Source organism: Sturnira hondurensis, unplaced genomic scaffold, assembly GCF_014824575.4.
Source record: "Sturnira hondurensis isolate 20B ecotype Veracruz unplaced genomic scaffold, ASM1482457v3 Scaffold0022201, whole genome shotgun sequence".
Taxonomy (NCBI): Eukaryota; Metazoa; Chordata; class Mammalia; order Chiroptera; family Phyllostomidae; genus Sturnira; species Sturnira hondurensis.
Window position 1 is genome coordinate 5,040,308 of NW_028094832.1, and position 16,808 is coordinate 5,057,115.

Consider the following 16,808-nt stretch of genomic DNA (forward strand, 5'->3'; position numbering starts at 1 on the left):
AGCCAAATATTATTAGCCCTGAATTCTACCCTTGCATGAAAAATTAGTTCTACAAAGGGATTTGCGATGGCAGGAAATTGCTTTCAAAAGCCACCGTCAATTACCCTAGAGAAGGAATAAATAATAACCAGATAAAATAGTCAATATATGGAAGCTTTTCAATAAATTTGATCCAGGCTATTATATACCTTGCCTGTAGCTCTTAGGTGTTCCAGGTACCCAGGGTGTGTTCTTTAGAATTCAATCCAGGCCTTCTCAGGCAGTAGTAGTAATATGACACGTAAAAAACTGTAAGATCCTCTGAGATGGGGGAGTGGGCAGCAGGCCTGGTATGCAGAATTTTTCTGTACTGAAGTTTAGACTGAAGAGTAAAGTAAAATATAAGTTAGGAAAGAAGTGAATGGTTTGGGGTTGCATTTTCTGTCAACTATTACGAAGAGGAAAAGATAAAAAGTGGGGGGAGAAAACAAGAGAACACAGGGACATGGAATATTGCAACAAACATTCACTGATTGCCCATTATGTAGAGGTACTGTTCTAGGTGCTTGGGATAACTCAGTAAAAAAAAAAAGGCCTCTGCCCTAATGGAAATTACATTCTAGCAGAGGGAGATGAACAATGAGCCACCCATACAACATATAAGTAAAATCATGTAACAAGTCAAAGTTGGTGAGTGCCATGAGGGAGATAAACGGCACAGGGAGGAACTCTGGGAGGCACAGGGGTGGTTGTGGTGCCCAGTGGGCTGCTCAGAGGAAGGTGAGACTGAGCGAGGGCTTGGAGGAGGTGGAGGAGCGAGCCAAATACGTTTCTGGGGAACAGTGTTACAAGACAAGGGGGGTGCTCGATGTGTTTAAGGAACACCTAAGGAGGCCAGCTCAATCTACTAACATTTGTGGATTCATAAGATAGTTACGGAGTACCAATAATGTGCCAAGCCCTGCAGAGAAAAAAATTAACCCCCAAATCTCAAAGCGCTATGGAGGAGATTGGTATAAAAAAAAACAGTATGACTTAGCCATTGCGCCCTCTTTATCCTAGGACACTGTAAATTCTCTCCACCCCCCAATTTCCTTCCATCTCCTCACTGGACCTCCCTCCTTTCTGCTCTTCTCACCCATGACTTTACCCCATTTCCTTTCCTCTTCTCCCCTCTTTTCCCCTTCTCCATCCTAGCCTCTCTCAGGTCCTATTTCTCTCTCCAGTTCTCTCAATTCCTTTTGCTTCTTTCAGTTTTTTTTCTTTATCTCCAATTACCTGTATTTAAAAAACAATATGCCTAGGTGTAGATTTTTTGGTATTTACCTCAGTTGGTGTTTCGTGAGCTTACTGGATCTGATTTCATGTCTGACAATCTGGGGGACATTCTCTGTCTTATTTCTTCTCTACCTTTCCCTTTGTGCTCCTGGTAACCTCATCATGTATGTGTTGCACCTTTGTATCTGTCCCACGGTGCTTGTGTATTCTGTTCTGCTTTCTTTCAGTTTTTGTTCTCTTTACTTTTCAGTTTTCTGAGGACTGTACTGATATATCCTCTGGCTCAGGGACTTAGGCTGTGATTTGCTTCCCCTGACGCAGACCTTGCTAAGGACAGGATGCTCCGGTGTATTTAAAAAATGGTTGACTTTCCCCCTCCTGATGCTAAAAGCAGGAGGGGATTATTTTTTCAGACAGTTACTGTGGGGTTTCTGGGGGTAGATCTCACAGTGTTGTGAGGACCCCTAAGACTGAGTCCCCCTGGAGTTTTCCACTCTCACATTTGTCCACTCTGAGCCTCCAGCAATCCACAAATTACAGTTCAGGTCTCCCTATCCTGGTACTGGTTCCCACGGTACTTTCTGCTCATGAATCTCTGCCCCAGTAAGTTGTTATTCTTTATACGCATATCTGCCTCTCCAATCTTAGGGGCAGCAGTTTTCCCTGTGTCTTCCTGTCTTTTAAGGATGCAAAAAGAGCTGCTGACTTTTCAGTCTGTTTGGCTTTTAATTTGCTAGGATGGAGATACGACTTCTAAGATTCTTACGTGCGAACCTGGAAAACCCTTTTGGTCTCTACCTCAAAAAATTCTCCCCACGTTTCTCAAACATCGATTTCAAAAATACATTTTCTCCAATTTGTAATATTTCTGGTTGAAATAATAAATAAATAAAATTGGCAACCACTGGAATTAAGTAACCTTAAAGCTGATTACTGACTTAAATAGAATGATCAAATCCTCATGTCAAAATTCAGATCAGCAAAACCTGACAGAAGAAGTGGATGGACTTCGTGGAACTAATGATCACAAATAAAAATTCACAATGAGAGAAGCTATGGTCAGTAAAACTGAACATGAAAACAAGCTCACCCGCCCTCCCCCAGAACAGCATGCAACATTGCTCAACACGACTACCTCACTGTGGACGCAACCCTCCCTGCTCCTGGGTCTTTGGGGTCTTCTTTGTGTTTTTTTGGGAGGTCCACTGGGAGTCTTAGAAAGAGGTTCCCAAGAAATTTCTGACCTTTGTTCCAGTCTGAACTTTTATTTTTAATAATTTCCAGATATCTTTTACCTACTTTAGAATGTATTGGGAAAACTGAAAAAGGTCAGGGTTTTTTTTTCTTTTTTCGTAGGATATGTTTACAATGGTCTTCTTTCAACTAACGTCTTATTTTATGAAATACCCACTCTCAGGGTGGCACAGGATCCCTGGGCACTGAAATGCACGAACTGTGCATTTTCTTTCACCAAAAGAAAAATGTCAAATCTGAGTTCCTGCAAAACCAATGATCACGCAAGCAGCATTTAATGCCTTTTCTTCTGGGAAAGACAAATGTACAGAAACTGTAGTAATTACCAAATGTCAAAATAATGCTGTACAGAATAAATAGTACCCTAGATTAAGGTTCTCTTGAGGATCAGTTACATACAACAAGAACGACGGACAAATCAAGCACGAAGAGAGGTGGGATTTATTTTTCTTCTCTCCTTATGAATTACACAGGGAGTGAAAAACTCCTGCTGTGATTCCAAGAATATTTAGGTCATGTCTGCTTAAAGATCTGTGGTAATAATAATAATGTAACCCGGTTCCACAGTACTGGGCCTTTTCAAAGCACTTCATAAACACTAATTAGGTCTTCAGTCAGCAGAAACACTTGTCTCATTGTTTTTTTCCCTGTTACAGCATCAGAGAGTCTGCAATCATGCTGGAGTTTAAATATTTATTTATTTACCTATTGGAGTACATGTATATTTATTCCATTGGCAATGTTTTAAAACTATAATTGCCAGAAGAGAAAGGTTCAGGCTTCTATTTTCACAACCAGAACAATGGGGCTTCTCCTTGTCAGAGCGAACCTAGCCTGTTGGGAACTACTCTGCTGGCTTGTGGAATTGTTTTCCTACTTACTTCCCTCCACTTCTAACATGCCACTTCTACCCTCTAAAACTGCAAGTGTTTTTCTTCTCCTGTAACCACCCAGTGCCTAGCAGGGTGCTTTGCATAGTGCAGGTATTCACTACGTGTTTGCTGGATTGGATTAAATCAAAGCACAGAACCACCCCCCACATTGCAGCCACGCAGAATCCTCACACAACTGTCTGTGACCTTTCTCACGGCATTTTAGAAAATGACCCACTGGCTGATATCACCTGTCTGGTCACCCGTGGACTGAGGATAGAAAGGTAGTAGAAGAATATAAACATAAACCTGAAATTCTTACAAGTTTCAAAAGCAAATGCACAAACATCTTTTTTATCATTGACAGTGAAAGTCTTGTAGTCATTATGTGCTTTCTGAATTGCTGGGAACGTAAAAATGAATAGGGCTTTAGGGATAGATGGTTTTTTATTTTGGATACTGAACTGAGTCTATTTAAGTTTGCTGTAGTTATATGTAATAAGTTAAAATTCCAGGCTCTATTTTCATGGAGCCTGGAGATAACTTAGTGGTTACACACCAAGAGTGTATTACTATCCTAACTCATCGATTTACCCCTTCCTCTTCTCTTCTGCAAATAAATTTTAGGATTACTTGCCGAGAAAAAGAGGTAGAGAGTGGAAAGGAAGTGATAAAATACATGCCTTTAATTATAATCAAATCTGACTTCTGGCAACCTTAGTGTTTATTAAAATGAAAACCCTGTGAATTTCAGAGTCTGTGAGTTTTCCTTTACGCTTGTTTTCTCACTAATTTTGTGCTGGGAAGTTTAAATGCTATAAATTCAAGACTGACTTAATAATGTCTTTTGAAATGGTGTCACGTTAGACTTATATACTGCATCTGAGTTCTGTGGTTCAGGGCTCCGGGTCCCTAGAAATCATGTTGAGACTCTAAAAAGTACAGAGAACATTCTCTCTAGGAATTCATGTAGTTATGAATTTAAACATGCAACAGCAAATAGGACCAGTGAGCCACAGGCCACTTGCGAAAATATTTAGAAGTTACAAATTAAGTGAAGCATTAAAAAAAAGTTCTATCATGCTACCTTGTTAGATATATTTTCATAAAACAAAATAGGAAAACGTGTGATTAGATGAGTAGTAAAATAAAGACAAATTGACATAAATTACAAATATGAATATAAGATATTTAATATGAATACTTCAAAATTTTATTTTCTTGCATTCATATCAATAAATTCATGAAATTTGTTTTGTAAAGGACATTTTTATAAAATTTGAGCTCTGCTAGTAGTATTACGATAAACTAAATCTAACATCAGCTTAATGTAAAATGTAATTATAATCAAGATGTCAACATTTTAAATGTTTTCACTAAAATATGAATTAAAATTACTGTAAAAATTTTATAATTGAATTATTTTTCTATTTTTAAAATTAAATATTCAAAGTTGTCTATTAAAATTAAAAGCAAATACAAATTATAGTTAATTATTATTAAACTTTTAAATAAAATTTAAACAAAGCTGAAAACACTTATTTAATTTTTTGATATTTCACAAATATTATTGCACATTTTATAAAAATGTAATTATTCACGATTCCAGCATTTAATGTTCATATTTTAATTGCCAATCTCAAATAACCAGCATTTTGCTTTGGGCATGTTGTATTTAAAATTTCATCCATGCAAATTCAGGGTAATATAAGTTACTTAATACTGCAAAATATTCCTCAGCCACTGCAAGCAACTTCTTTGTCCATAACTCTTGGAAACATGAATGGAAATATGAAGAAAAACAAAGAAATGGTCATTTATCTGTCCTGAGATGAAATTCATTGTAAAAGTACCTATTGAGCTCGTATTATTTGAGAGAATTTGATGTTAATAAATTTATCTTTTTCTTTCCTTAACATTTATGTCACTGAAATCCTCCTTGCATTTCTATTTGCCTCTAAGAGTGAGAATGTTAATCCATTCAACTGAATCAAGGGAAAATGATGAGACTCATGTTGAAGTTCTAACAGCTGTGTACGTGCTCAATAAACCACCTGTTGGAAAGGTTAAATAGTGCCAGAATCTGCTGAGGTGTAATTCAGGCTCTGGCCAGAAGGTAATGTTGTGCAGTGAGGGCTCCAGATAGTCAAGGACTGTACCTCCGTAGCACCTGATGGACCAGTTGTCCTCAGCTAAGGCCCTTCTGGTATCAGAAACTTTCAGAGCTTAAGTTTCTTCATCTGTAAAAGGGATCATACCTTCTCATTCATAATACCTATGAAATGATACAGCCACTGTAGAATGCTTGGCACACAGTAGGTTCATAAGAACAATGGCTATTAGTATTGTCTGGCAAGGCATTATAGAAATTGACTCTTGAATTCATTCATCAATCTAATAAATATGCAGTGACCCTACGATAAGCCAGGCAGCTGGGCAGAGTGCTTGGAGTTGGCAGGCTGCTGTTTTGCGCTGGGAGTGTAACATTTCTGTGGGGGACACAGATGTGGGTACAGAGATGTGAAAGTGCTGTGCATGCACAAGTGACAGAAGTGCTAACTTGACGGGAGAGTGAGAAAAGACTTCTTAGCGATGTTATTATCTAAACCAGAAGGATAAGCAGGGGGTTCTCAGCAAAGAATGGGAAGGTCATGTGAGGCAGATGTCAAAGACATGGAGTCATGAAAGGGCTTTCACATTCAAGGCACTATGTCTAGATTTCTGCTCCCTTATAATTTCTGTGATGGGCTGCCCTTTTCCCCAGGAGCACCCGGTGACAGTCTAAAAGTTGCTGTCACCCCCAAAATGCAGGCTTCTTAGTACCCAAACCGCACTCAGTTCCAGAAGCAGAAAGGGAAGACGACACCCAATTTCTCTGCAGAAAACATCTCTTCAGATCCTGTAAAGTGATGTGCAGACCATCCACGGTATTTGAGGACCAAGGCATCAGAAAGAATTAGACGCACAAGAAGGAAAAGACCAAGCAGCTGCAGGCAAATGCCCTTGGATGGCAGACCCTGACAAGGCAGCCACCACTGAGGACACCTCTGGGGCCCAGCTCCCAGGGAATGGAACAGTCCTGCTGCTCCTCCGGGGGAACTGCCCCAGGCACAACACACACGTACTTCCCACACGACCCCACTGATGTGAGTTGAGGAGGAGTAGGGTGTCCACAGCTGGGCAGGTGACAATCGATCCTGGGGCTGCTAGAGAGGACAAGCCTCTCAATGGCTCCACTTCACCCCACAATGGGCTGGCTGCATGGTACTATCGAGCACCACGGATGCCTCTTACACACTGTGGAGTCGTCTACTGCATAGTTTGAACTGTGACTCAATTTCATGGGAAGACGTTTTTTATTTATATTCAGTATTCTTCTTTGGTTATAACTGCATTATAACCTTCCAACATTGCAGAGCTTTTTAGGCTGAGGCTACAGAAAGCCTAAGCTAGAAAACAGCACTTAATAATCAAGTTTCTAAGAAATACAGGCAATCATTTGTTTTAGTTGACTCACCATTCCGTGGTTCAGCCACCCTGGTATAAAATTATCAAGCAACTTCGGGTAAATCATCTCTCTGTCATAGGCATAAATGATCCAGAACACCACTACAACGAACTGCAAAAGAAAAGAAATCCTTTATTTCAAATTCACTAGCTATCCACAACATACAATTTGCTAATCATCTATTGTTCAAATAACTCAACAGAATTTGTAATCTGTAATGAAAGACAAATCAGTAAACCAGCTAATGAGTAGAAAGACAGTTCTAACTTCATGCCATTAGTGGTGATGGTTGAGGTCTCTCCTCTCTCCCTGATCTCTCGATCGTGTCCTCCCAGGCAAAGGGCTATGTTTGTGAGGGAGAGAGAGATGGTCTGTCTGTTGTCCGCAATAGCTCCCTCCATGGGCTGACTATGTTGGTTCGATTCCTCTCAAGAGGGTTTAAAAGTTCACTGGTGGTTTTTGGATCCCATTCCCTACTGTACAGAGTCAGCATACATTCAAGAATCTGTAGCGGGTGTCCCTTTTCCTGGAACCCATCATGTGGTTTAAATTAATCTTTGCATTCTCAAGTTCCTATTTCACCACAAACAGCATTAAAATCACTGCTATAAACTGTCCTGAACTCCCATTGCAAGCAAATGTATTAATTTATATAGCCTAAACAGGAGCTTTAGCAGTATTGAGAAGTAGAGCACATGGAGGGCAAAGGGAGAGTCCTCATTCTCTCAGAATAACCTGTAAATTCATCTGGGTTCCAGAGGCTTGACTTTGACCCATCATCAATCTAATTATCAAAAGAGAGTAGAGTCCTGAATTTATTATCATCTTTCTTTAAACTAATGATGAGAGAGTAAGTGCAGATACAATAAAGAAACGAATGGCCCAAGGTCTTAACCTGCAGCACAGAATTTAAAAGAAAACAGTGAATGCTTTTGTAAACAGTCTATAAACACAGCATGGTAAAGGGAACCATCCCGGGGGAGGTATCAAAGTCTGTGTCTCAAATCAAAGTTATGTCTCAAATAATAAATACTGCAGAATGATAAATGCAACATGAATATTCAATAGAAATAATTTTCATCTCATTCCTTATGTCAACCATGTCCCCACATTTCATTAATGAAAATAATAAATATTTCAATGCCACCTTTTTTGAAACCCCTGGTGGTCATAGCTCAAGGCTAGTAATCAGATGGGTCTCCAAGTTCTTTTTCCAAGTATCTCAATTACAACATGGGTTATCTGGTCAGGAAAAAAATATTGCTTTTAAAGCCTAGGGTATTATGAACACTTATTCTTTCACAAAATACACTGAATGATAATTACAGTATGAGAATGTAGGCTACACACATAGTTTTACTATGACTGGGGTCCTCGGTTTTCAATCCTGCTTTTGGGTCAGCTACTTTTACTCAGTTGATACACGTAAGAGATGAAAAAAGAAAAAATCTATTACTAGCTTAAGGCTAACTATCATTAGGATCTTTCTAAGGACAGTGCATAATTTTTTAATTATCCACAATTTTAGTTTATTCATTCCACTGCAGACTTCAAATGTAGTTAGTGACTATCCGTATGACCTTCCCTCAAACCTGGGCCTCAAGCTCACAGCCTCGGTAACGAAGTGGGGTCCCATGTATCAGCAGCACCTGAGAGCTTGTGAGATATACAAGCTCTGCAGAATACAGATGGGAGCTCACACTCCCATCCTGAAGAGTTTTGATCCTGCACTATGATAAGAGCCTGAAGTCATCCCTGTGTATCCATGAAAGTGTGAGCTGTCCTCCTCTGGCAGGTCCTACTCTAGTCACCTTGAGCCTCCTCCCTCACTGCAGAGTGAGGTGATCCCGGGGCCAAGTGGCTTGTCCACCCACAGCCCGCACCTCTGCTCTTCTAGGCCACATCCCAAGAAACCAAGGCGCTGGAGTTCCCAAGTAGACACAAGGATGCCTCAGGGTCTGTGTGGGCCTCCTTCCTGGGTCTGATGCCAGAGTGTTGACTGTGAAATGTATTCCTTGACCTGAGAGATGGTTAAGAGGCATCTGTTTCTGTAGAGTGAGAACCAAAGCTTTACATTTGGTCTGATGTGCATGCAGGCATTATGCCATTCCCATCCTAGATGGAGCCACTGGTGGAAATCCCTTTACCTTTGCCATATAATGAACTTAATTGTGAGACTGACATCCCATGGTGTTCACAGGCCCCTCCCACACTCAAGGGAAGAGAATTATTGGAGGCTGCACAGCAGGGGGTGGGAGGTGTGGGTGGAATCTTGGGGCCCTCGTATGATTCTGCTTACCACATGCTCCCTTCTCTGTTCTTCCCCAAACCAGTTTGGCCATTTGAAGTCCTTTGCATTTCCTATCAAGTTTTAGAATCTCAGCTGATTAATTTCTATAACAGTATACTTCTAAAATTCTGATTATAGCTGTATTGAAAGAATATATTCAATTGGAGGAGAAATGTCATCTTAATCATATTAAGTTTTCTAACCCGCAAACCTAATTCATGTCTCCATTTATTTAGACCTTCTTTAATTTCTCTACGTTTGCAGTTTTCGATATACAGATGTTTCACACGTGGTTAAATCTATCACTAAGTATTTGATTTTTTATGCTACTGTAGATGGTACTGGATTTCTTTTACATTTTTGTTGATGGTATGTAAAAACACAAGTGATTTTTGTATGTGGACATCGTATCCTTTATGTTTGTTAAATTTAATTAGTAGTTTGAGTTATTTTATGAGGTATTTTAAAAGCATTTATAATATTTTATAAAATATTTTAGATTTACATATGTGCATGATCTGCAAACAAAGATGGTTTTCCTTCTTCCTCTACAAGTTGTATGCATTATATTGTTTTTTCTTTTCCTGTTGTACAACCAAGGACCTTCAGCACAATATTCATTAGAAGTAATTGAGAGGAAGCACTCTTGCCTTCTTCCCCCTTTTTGGGAAAGTGTTAAGTCTTTCAACATTTAAGTTTGATCTTAGCTATAGGTTTTTGTGCGCCTTTTAGCAAGTTGAGGAATAGCTCATCTATTGTTGAATTATTATGTAATAAATGAGTACTGATTTTTTTCAGATAGCTTTGGCCTGTATTTTGAGGTGATTGTATAAACTTCTCCTTTATTCTGTTAATATGATGAATTATATTTATTGATTTTTTAATGTTAAAATCACTTTTGATTCTTAGTTGTTTTGCATTATAATTTTCTTGTATTACTGTATTAAACTTGCTGACATTTTGTTAGGATATTTTTCACCCTTTAAAAATATTTTATTTATTTATTTTTAGAGAGAGGGGAAGAGAGGAAGGAAGAGGGAGAGAAATATCAGTGTGTGAGAGAAACACTGATTGATTGCCTCTCACAGGCCCCCAATCCTGCACCTGGCCCGCAACCCAGGCATGTGCCCTGATTGGGAATCGAACCAGAGACCTTTTCGTTTGTGGGATGACATTCAACTAACTGAGTCACACAGGCCAGGGCATATATTTTCCACCTTTATTCATAGGGTATATTGATCTATAGTTAGTTTTCTTTTCTGATAATGTCTTTTTCTAATTTTGGTAACAAGATAATGCTGGCCTCACAAGATAGATTGGGAAGTGTTCCCTCCTCTATTCTGAGGGACTTTGAACAAGACTGATGTTATTTCTTCCTTACCTATTTGATATACTTCTCCAGTGGAGCCATCTGAACTTGGATGTCTTCTTGTGAGATTTAACTGTGAATTCAATTTCTTTAGTACAGAGTATCCTGTTTTTTTATTCCCTTGAGGTAGTTTTAGTTATTTTTGCATTTTACTCTATTTCATCTCACTTTCTGAATTTATAAAGTTGTTCTTAATATTCCACTATGGATATCAGCAAATACTACAGATCAGTTTATTTCCCTACAGAACTCATTGTTAGTCATTCACCAGCACACCCCTGATGGGAGCTACTTTCTGTTAACCACAAATGATCATTCAGTGTGCTTACCACAGGCAAAGAGCATTGTGGGATCAATACTTAACAGTGCAATCTGGTTCCTTTCATACTATATATTGGGGGAATTATATGGATTATTAAAAGGGAAGTGACTCTCAAGAACATGTTAGTCACCTTTCTTAGTGTACCACTAGAAGGTCAAGAGGCACGGCTAACTGAGTAATCAGCCTTCTAAACAAGTCTTGGGATATAAACACGGCACAGGTGACAGCTTCTTGGCTTTTTGCACTGATATCCTCCTGATTGTACGGTCACCAGCAAACCCAAAATAAGCTTGAGCTTTACTACCAGGGCACGAATGTGAAATAAAAATAGGTGCTCTTGGACAGGCTAAGTGATAGTGAAACATTCCCCTGTTGTGGAGAAGCTCCTCTCGGGCCAGGACCAATGGCCAGCCATTCCTCAGCACACACCTGCTGCTTCTCAGCTGCCAGGACCAGAATACTGTACTTGAGCTGAGAGCGAAAGGAGCACTGTCACTTTCCAGTCATCCAAGTGTCCCAGACAAAAAATACCTGTGTCACAACAAGTCACTTAGGCCCTCATTTGAACCCCTGGAACTGTTAGAAATGAAAGCTACAGGCAACTGGGTTCATTCTTTGTCTCTTTCTGTGAGGAGTCTCTTCTATGGAGTCCCACGGAAGCTGGAGCTAATTGGCATTAGCCTGTTCTAAGAAGCAGCTTCATCGATCAGTGGGGAGTTTTTTGGCATTTAGCAAAACAGATTAGAATACAAAGGATGTTGCAGAGAATAGTGCCATGGATTTGGCTAAAGAGAAAAGTTACTTATCTATAGATTGGTCTACAAAGGCCATTTAGTGTGATCTCAGACATCCACTGTTGAATGAGGGAAGGAAGGGGAAAGAAGGAAAACAGAGAGACATAAATGAGTGTGTTTAAAGTCTACAGCTTCAACATGATATATCCTATGAAGCTGCTTTCTCTTTGAGAACAAATCTGCTAGTACTCAGACTTCACCAAATACAGATTGGAAGAATTTAAATTCTGTTTTTGGGTTCTATTCCTTTACTTGCAGATTTCCTATGCATGCCTTTTTCCCATCAATTCTTTCCATGGTCATACCGTTGCTTAGAGGTAATATTGTATTTAGACAGGTTTCCAGCTGTGATTTTTATTTCCAAACATACAAAGCATGAACATAAGTTGTGTGTTCTGGACACTAGCTGGCTTTGTCTTGGATGACCCCCATGCACAAAGTGGGTGTCCCATTTTAACATGGCCCTTGTCTTTCTCCTTTCCAGGTCTAGATCCCGACTCAGCGAGTGCACGCTCCTGACTGACTTCCCTCAGCCATACCCTCAAATTCAGAACTGTGTGGTGAAGCCTAGGGCCCTCTGAAGTGCTGTAGTATCTTTTATTCCAGAGTACACTTAGTTTCTAGTACTTATTCCTAGAAGTGTGACATGGATTTCCTCTACTTGTAATTATGAGGCTATGAATGACATCATACTTTTTTCAGTTCTCACCAAGGACATTTTTCATTGCTTGAAGGGAGAGAAGAAGGGAGAGACAGAAACATCAATGTGGGAGAGAAGTAACAATTAGTTGCTGGATGGGGGATTGAACCTATGACCTACATATGTGGCCTGATGGGGAATCAAACCCACAACCCTTCAGTTATAGGATGATGCTCCAACCAATTGAGCCACATCAGCCAAGGCTATACTTTTTTATGCCATGAGTTCTGCTTAAATTATCTTAAAACCAGAATCTCTATTTAGAGAGTTTCTAAAGCACATGTTAATGTTATGTGGCTTTTTTCATGGTTCTCAACTATCATTTTTTCATTAGAATTTATAATTTATCCAGATTATTCATATTTCACATGATGAACAAATAATGTGAGAATTGAAACCCAACTCCTGTAAGTGCTCATGTGATTTGGTGCTTGCCTTTCTCAACAACCTCAGCTCCTACCATATTCTCTCCGGCTCTATAAGCTCCAACTGGCGATTTAATTGTTCCTGAAACTCATTAAGCTCTTTCCTGCCTCATGGCCATAGCATCTTCTCCTCTCTGTGCCAGGAATGTTCTTACCACGTTTTCCCATGGCCGGACTCTCTGTTCCTTCAGGTTTAGCTACAGCATCACCTCTTCATAGAAGCCTCCCTGGTGACTCCACTGCGCCTTTATTTTCTGTTATAGACCCTGATTTTTTAAAATAGGCTCTTTTTGTTGCTGTTGTTATTGTTCATTGCCTGACTCTCTTATGAGAAAGTGAAGTCTCAAGAGAACAAGAACCTGTCTCTCTTGTCTAGTGTTATTTCCCCAATGCTGGGCATGTAATACATTTATGACGAAAGTGCCCCGAATAAATGAACGAAGGTATAATGCCACTTCTCATCTGTGTCAGACCCCACATTGCCCACAGGAGCGAATACTGTTCTACACCTCCACTTTTCTCCCTGCTGACCTCAGCTTTCTCTCTCTCTTCGCCCTACAGTTAGTCCTCCATCAGCGAGGAAGATACGGCCTTCTCATGTCCTTCTTTCGAAGGCTATTCTTCTAGTCCACCCCTTCTCAGGGGGAGTGAACTCCTCCCTCACCTGGTTAAGTCTTCCCATCATCCTAAAATAATCCTCCTCTGCACTCGAGATCAGAATGGAAGACTAGCGGCTCTCTTTCCTGAAATCAACCAAGAATAAGGAGAATGAGAAACAGAAATGAAACCACTGGAAGTAGAAAACACCCATAACCAAACATCACTCTTTTAAAAGCACTGCCAAGTATTAGGGTCACTGAACCAGGACGGGGAAGACTCTGGTGTCAGAAACAAGGCACAAGGGCTCTCCGGTCGAGTGAGCATAACAGAGAGGACGTTACAGATGGTGCACTCGGAGGCACACGAAATGACCCTTGCTGGGAACCGGAGGTCTGTGATGCATGAGAGCACTGGGGAAATGTCCAGATCCCTGCTTGGCTTCAAGGGTCCTAAGTGCTCATGTTAAATGTGAAAATGGGCCAGTTTGCTATCTGTTCGAGAAGCTGGACATAGGTAGGTTAAGGTGCACAAGAAAGGATCCACAGTAACCAGCCTCAGGTTACTAAGCCTCAGGTTCGGGTGGCCAGGACCAAGCTGTCACCATACAAAAGGTCTGTGATCAAAATGAGCCAAGGAAGGAGGAATGAGTACAGCCCAGAAAGAGGCCCTCTTCCAGGGGGTGGTGGTGGTGGAGGAAAACAGTTGGAAATTCAAACTGCTCCAACTCACTGCTTAGCCTCTTTCCAGTTCCAGCCTTTCACAAAGAGCTGGCGCAGGGGGAACAGACCAACGTGAGGATGAGCAATCGTGAGAAAAAGAATAGCATGCACTGCACTCATAGATACCACAGGGCCTCCCCCAAGAAGAGATGAAGCGGAATATGCCCCCACACACACATTTCTTCAGGGAAAGGGGAGGCTCGAGAAAATACTCTTTTGATGCAATTTATCTGACTTGATGAGACCCCATTTTCCTTAAGCACTTCATAGTGCCCCACTGTATGACTATGCACCATCATTTACTTAAGCGCACACTAACAGATGTGCACAGTGATTGCAATGATTGCTATTTCCAATAATCCTGCAGTAGGTATGCTCTGTGTATGTTGTTATGCACGCCAGAGGACAACATTCCCAGAAGCAGAGTGTCTGGGTCTGAGGTCACTGTTGCATGCTGAGCTGGCTTTCACAAGGTTTCAGGCCATAGTGTCCTTAATCCTGATTGTGGAGGTAGCCTCTTGGTGAGACCCAATGGCTTCAGTTTTTTAAAAATATTACGTCTGTGCTTTACCTTGAACTCAGAGTTTTCTTATTAAAACTTTTAAGGACTCCTCAGTTTAAAACTTCTGATGCTGCCCCTCCACTTTGCTTGCAGAATAAAATCAAAAGGTTTTGCACAAAATAAAAGCAAGGAAAATCATCAACAAAATGTAAAGAAAACACACTGAATGGGAGAACATATTCACCAATAGTACATCGGGTAAGGGGTTAATAACCAAAATGTATAAGGAACTTATACAACTGGACACCAACCCCCCCAACAGTCCAATTAAAAAATGGGCAAAGAACCTGAACAGACAATTCTCCAAGGAGCACATACAGATGGTCAACGGGCACATGAAAAGATGCTCGATGTCACTAATTATCGGAGAAATGTAAATTAAAACCATCATGAGATATCATGGCACACATGTCAGAATGACTATCATAAAAAATCAACAACAACAAGTGCTGGTGAGGTGGGAAGAAAGGGAAGCCCTTTCGCACTGCTGGTGGGACTGCAGACTAGGGCAGCCACTGTGGAAAGCAGTATGGAGGGTCCTCAAAAAATTAAAAATGGGTCTGCCCTATGACCCAGTGATTCCACTTCTGGGAATATATATCTGAGGAAACCTGAAACACTAATTCAAAAAATATATGTACCCCTACATTCACTGCAGCATTATTTACAACAGCCAAGATTTGGAAGCGGGCCAAATGCGCATCAGTTGAGTGGATAAAAAAGCTGTGGTACACTGACACAGTGGAATACTATTCGGCCATAAAAAGAAGGAAATCTTACTCTTTGCAACAACATGAACAGGCCTGGAAAACACGCTAAGCAAATAAGCCAGTCAGAGACAAATACCATATGATCTCACTTATATGTGGAATCTAATGAACAAAATGAACTGGCAAAATAAAAACAGAATCATGGGCACAGAGAACGGACTGCCAGCTGTCATGAGGGAGAGGTTTGGGGGCCTGAATGAAAATGGTGAAGGGATTAGGGAAAAAAAAACCACCCTCATAGGTACAGACAACTGGATGGGGATTACCAGAGGCAAAGTGGGGATAAATGGTGATGGAAGGAGACTTGACCTGGGGTGGTAAATACACAACACAATATACAGAGGATGTGTTATTGAATCCTATACCTGAAACCAATATAATTTTATTAACGAATATCACCCCAATACACAAAAATTTAAAAGATAAAAAATAAAAAAGCCAATGTGAAAAATAAGATAAAATACAGGATGATATCATATTAATTCAAAAATAAAATAAAATAAAGTTGAATGCAAAAAAAAGGAAGGTGTGCCTTTGTGACCTGGCCCCACATTCTCCTTCCAGTCTCTTTCAAGCTTCTTCCAGGAACCCAATCCCCATACTATGTGCAGTTTCCCAAGCTCACCACACATTTCAAGTATCCATTTCTTTGCACTTTTTATAACTGCAGCTTGAAATTCATTCCTTTTTTTTTTCAAAATTTAAGCTCTATCAAGTATTACCTTTATTGTGCGGTCCTATCCTTCCAATTTCTTGTCATAAGTAATGACTTTTTCCCTGGCCCACCATGACACTCTGCTTGTAACACTAGCCCATTTAACTTTGACCTTTATATACTCTTGAACTTGCTGGCCCCTCTCAGCTACCAGAAAGCTCTTTCTCTCTTCAAGGATGCCTCACACTGCCCCTCTGCCTGGAATGCCTCCCACCACTTCCCAGCCCATCCTTACCATATAGATGGGATGAAAAATCAAGAACCCTCCCCTGAGTGGCCCCTGTTCCTTGCATATGCTGTCATGCCACGCTTTGCTCTTCCTTCATAGCACTCAGTGTAACTGTGGCTAAACAATCGGCAGTGTAATGACTAGTTTCTCTCCTCAGTGGAATGCAAACTCTTTTGGAGCAAGGGCCAATCTATTTCTTTGTTGTTGCATTGTCATGTCTCTCTTGGTGCTTTATATTTTTATTTCTTAACTCTCTATTTCTTTAAAAGATTTTATTTATTTATTTTTAGAGAGAGGGAGAAAGAAAGGGAGAGAAACATTAATGTGTGGTTACCTCTCATACACCCCCAACTTGGGACCTGGCCTGCAACCCAGGCCGATGCCCTAACTGGGAATCAAACTGGTGACCCTTTGGTTCACAG

The 16,808-nt window shown here is 40.4% G+C and overlaps 1 protein-coding gene across 4 annotated transcripts in view; it reads right to left on the reverse strand.

The window, feature by feature from the left end:
• Positions 1–16,808, reverse strand: part of AIG1 (androgen induced 1) — a 208,521-nt gene that overhangs the window by 133,466 nt on the left and 58,247 nt on the right. For all 4 annotated transcript variants that reach the window (XM_037034812.1, XM_037034808.1, XM_037034810.1 and 1 more), the window contains exon 3: positions 6,901–7,002. In XM_037034812.1, coding sequence (XP_036890707.1) covers positions 6,901–7,002 — 102 coding nt within the window. The remainder of the gene's footprint in view (positions 1–6,900; positions 7,003–16,808) is intronic.